Raw genomic sequence first — 5,000 nt, 5'->3', positions numbered from 1 at the left:
CGTAAGACCACGAGGCAATGGGGTTGGACCTTTAGGAGACGATGATCCAATAGGAACGCCCTTTTTATTCATTTGTTTGTTTAATTATTTATTTATTTATCTTTATATGTTTTATTTTATTTATTTTTTATTTATTTATCTATTCATTTATTTATTTTTACTATTCATGGTTGCTATGAAGATGTTTTTGAAAGTAATCTCACCCCCCTGCCAAATGGTTTCTGGTGAGATATTTTTCTGGTGTCGCCTTATTCATTACATTATGTGAAGCCCTATATTTTTATATGGTGCCCAATGCTCCACGCCGTCATTATGACGGTACCCCATATATCTATGAGGAATTTCCCTGTTCGCCATCAGGGACGTGCCAGTTAGCAGTGGATCCTGCGACTGTGTGTGAGCTCCTCTTTGTCTGATCTTTCTTACAAAACCTGTTCGATATGGGTGACCCTGCAGAGATTTCCTCTCTATCAATAAAGCTTCTGTAATCATTAAGATTCATAAGCCTATCCACCACGTCAATGCGTCATCTCTCGAACAGGCACGAATATATATATATATATATATATATATATTAGTGTATTTTGGGAGCAGGTTCTCTTTTAAACATGTTTGATTGAATACGACAGCATTCTGGAGGTTGTTGATTTTCTTTCTTGTGTTCTCTATTTTTCTATTTATGTTCTTCCCTTGGATAGGGTGGGCATAAACCAATTTCTTATAATTCTCCATTTTATTACACGTTTAGATATGTTTAGATATTAAATCCCTTGTGATTCCAATGTTGTGGTATTTCTTTAGATGTTTTTTTTTATCGCCCCTGTTTGCTGATGCACGTTAGGCAGAAGAATAACGTATCATCAGCAAACAGGGGCGATAAAAGAGCATCTAAAGAAATACCACAACATTGGAATCACAAAGGATTTAATATCTAAACATACCAAAATCATAGGCCATCATAATAACTCTAGGAAGCTCCAACTCCTTGAAGCCATGTACATCAGAGATAAAGCCCCCTCCATCAATCTGCAATGCGACCTAATATCCAATATACCTCTGTACAGTCATAAGATGCAATCATTTGCCCCCTCCCCCTCAGCACAACCCAACTCCACCCCCCTTCACCTCTACCTCCTCAACCTCCTCCTCCTCCTCCTCCTCCTCCACACAACCCCTCTCCTCATCAGGTCATGAGATCATTTAAAAGACCAGAGGCCACGGGTAATCCGCTAATCACCTCACACCTTCCTAAGCGGAGGTCACCCAGGGTCAAGATGTAGCCACCAGCCATTTAAACCTATAAGGCATGTAGTAGTTATTATTTTTGTTTTGTTAAATTTAAAATATAATTTTAATATGTTAAACTTAACTGTAATTCTAAGGTTTGATTTCTAAATATAATCTTGTATATGTCCAACCATTAATGTAATTCAAACTTGTAGTATCATAGATATTTATTGTATCTTTAAAAACAGAAATACCAGAAGATGTCTTTTTAGAGACGAAACGTCGTGTAATAAAATGGAGAATTATAAGGAATTGGTTTATGCCCACCCTATCCAAGGGAAGAACATAATTAGAAAAATAGAGAACACAAGAAAGAAAATCAACAACTTCCAGAATACTGTCGTATTCAATCAAACATATATATATATATATATATATATATATATATGTGTGTGTGTGTGTGTGTGTGTGTGTGTGCGTGTATATACATATAGACAATTTATAAAGAAGCATATATTGGACTCGTGTGTGCTTCAAAAACATCCTGGATTCCAACTCTTCACGAATACAAACACATACATATATATATATATATATATATATATATACCACTACGATCAATAAGTAATGAGAAAACGCCAGGAGAGACACTATTCATTTTCATAAGCTCTCGCATCTACACATTTCTGCATGCGTCTCTCGCAATCCTGGAAGACCTCCTCAAAGCCTCTTTTTAGTAGTCCCTTCATGTAACTTTCCGATACTTCTTTCAGCTCCTCTGTTGGCTGGAATCTGGTTCCCCTAAGGCTGTCTTTCATGCGTGGGAACAAGAAGAAGTCGCAAGGGGCTAGGTCAGGGCTGTAGAGCTGGTGTTGTACCACTTTCATTCCCCTGTCGGCCATCGAAGTGGTCACCAGCGTTGACTTGTGGCACGGGGCATTGTCCTGGTGTAACCACCACTGACCACTCTTCCACTACTGAGGGCTCTTCTTCCTCATCTTCTCCCTGAACCTTTTCAGAACAGTAAGGTAATATTCCTTATTGACAGTTTGACCCTGAGGAACCCATTCAACGTGAATGAGCCCCTGGGAGTCAAAGAAAGGAATGACCATGGCCTTCTCTTACGACCTGCTCATCTTTGCCTTTTTGGGTCTGGGGGAGGTCGCGTGCTTCCACTGAGCACTCTGACGTTTGCTCTCAGGGTCGTAGGTGAACATCCAACTCTCGTCGCAAGTCACTACCTTATTCAGGAAACCTGAATTAGCTTCTCTCATTTCGAGAATGTCAGTGCAACATTCCACACGAAACTGCCTCTGGTCGTCGGAGAGGATCTTTGGCACGAACTTGGCACAGACTTTGTGGAGCTTCAGATCTTTGGTCAGAACTGTCTCTACTGTGCCAATACTAATACCAATAGCTTCAGATATCATCCTAACAGATATTCGACGGTCTTGCATCACTAACCTTTACACTTCTTCAATGTTTTCCTCCTTGCGTGCACTTTTCGGTGCTCCAGATCTGGGTTAATTCTCAACCTGTTAATTTTCTTCAGAAAATCAGTTAAACCACCAATAGAAACTTGTTTGGGTCATCTGTTCATCCACATAGGCCTCCTTTGACATTCCATAAGCTTCTTGTTTGGTTTTCTTAAGTTTAACACAAAATTTGATGGCGTAACGTTGCTCCACGTTTCCCTGCATCTTGACAAGTGTTCACAGATCGGCAAACCGAATCAGACTGGCTCCACCCTTTGTGGACATTTCGCTCACGGACGTTTGGGCCAGCATTCTCATCCTTTCCCAGTGTCCAATCCCCCCAACCTCCTCCTCCTGCTCCTCCTCCTCCTCCTCCTCTTCCTTCCCCCCCTTTTTCTCTCCCCGTTCCCTCCTTTCCCCTTATTTAATCTCAAGCATTTGTATCTCAACTTGTACTTGAAAAAGCTGTAATAAGCGAAACGTCGTACAAATAAAGGCTCCGTCCTCATATGGTGTTTATCTAGTCAATCTTGTCGGCAGACTGCCACTTTTAAGCATATACTTTATACATGTACATACGTGATATATATAGATATATTTATACATACATACATGCATACATATATATATATATATATATATATATATATATATATATGTACATACGATATATTAAATGCAATACAAAATAATATATCAAACATTAATCTTGTAAATCAAAATACATCAATTTATGTTTTCCTTGAAGCAATGAAACGCCTCTACACCACCCTGTCCTATCAGATGTCAAAGCCGGCCGACAGTACCCTTGACGACGACGATGACGACCCTGATGACATCTAGCATTACAGGTACCGCATTATTAATGAAGGTTTGGTTAGGTTAGATTAGGTTAGGCTAGGATAGAACAAAACAATTTATAGTCCTTTAATTTCTTTGACTTTTGCATCTATGAAAACAAATATGGCATCTGGAAGCATTCGTAACGTCTCCGTTCGGTTGTGTATCGTTTTTAGCAAGGTTTTTCGTTATTGATATCCACCAAGAAAGATGCATATTACGTTGGTGTATTATGACTTACAAAATTGAAATTTAATGTTCTATTGCTATATCGGTTAGGTGTACACTTCTTTAAAAAAGCCTTATGTCCGTATATATATATATATATATATATATATATATATATAAATATATATATATATATATATATATATATATATATATATATATATATTCAACAAGAACCCACTGTGTTGGATAAGAAGAAATGAAATAGATGATATCCATATATTTCGATCACGGACTGTGGGTTCTTGTTGAATTTTACGAATGTGTTACGACATTACTTTGTAGTTATATATATACATACTATATATATATATATATATATATATACATATATATATATATACATATGTATATATATATACATATATATACATATATGTATATGTGTGTGTGTGTGTGTATGTATACATGCATATATATATATGTATGTATATATATATATATATATTTATATACATATATATATATATATATATATATATATATATGGGTGTGGGTTTGTTAGTCCGGGTATGGGTTTGGGTGTGAGTGTGGGCATGTGTGTGGGTGTGTACTTCTTTTACGAGAAGTGTAGACACATTTGATTGGAAAATATTTCACTGAAATTTTATTTACGCTCTGAAATATAGCCTCATAAAGTAAAATTTATAATCCCGTTGTTCGGTTTCTGTATAATAACAAGTCCATGCAAGGAAGCTAAGTGCCAATAATTTACAGGTTTTCACTCCAAATACTGATATTTTCTGTCACATATGATTGATTACGATCTTATTTATCTGTCCCATCTTGAGGAAAATACTTTAACGTGATGAAGCCTGCGTTAAGCTACTTTTGTTCTAACAACATATTTGAACTCATTTTCAATAGAGATGTGGTGCAGATTTTCAATATTATAACCTAATAAATGTTCTATACATATATATACAACAATAGTTATTGCTTCAATGTTTCACTAATTGGAAACCCGCAGCCTCATCTTAAGGGCAACGGTCGCTGCGACCTCCAATATGCCCAGAGAAGAACTGTTTGTTATCTGTATTGTGCTGCTGTTTCTCTCCACATCTGGTAGGGGGAGGAGGAGGAGGAGGAGGAGGAGGAGGAGGAGGAGGAGGTTCAGGAGGAAAGCACTGGGAAGTTTTCAGTTCTTTTGTAAAAAAGTAGGAAAGAGTTAAGAATTATAAGATAAGATAGAAATAGAATAACTTCGGCCCGGCTTCAGAGACGAAAGCC

At 37.2% G+C, this 5,000-nt stretch overlaps 1 protein-coding gene across 1 annotated transcript in view; it reads left to right on the top strand.

The window, feature by feature from the left end:
• Positions 1 to 3,545, top strand: part of LOC143026847 (uncharacterized) — a 108,129-nt gene extending 104,584 nt beyond the window's left edge. The window contains exon 9 of the mRNA XM_076187629.1: positions 3,451 to 3,545. Within this exon, the coding sequence (XP_076043744.1) occupies positions 3,451 to 3,545 (95 nt within the window). The remainder of the gene's footprint in view (positions 1 to 3,450) is intronic.
• The last annotated feature ends 1,455 nt before the right edge of the window (positions 3,546 to 5,000 follow it).

This window comes from Oratosquilla oratoria, chromosome 7 (genome assembly GCF_046742065.1).
Source record: "Oratosquilla oratoria isolate Oo_2021 chromosome 7, ASM4674206v1, whole genome shotgun sequence".
Lineage (NCBI taxonomy): Eukaryota > Metazoa > Arthropoda > Malacostraca > Stomatopoda > Squillidae > Oratosquilla > Oratosquilla oratoria.
Note: the sequence above shows the minus strand (reverse complement) of the source record. Positions and strands in the feature narration are given on the sequence as shown.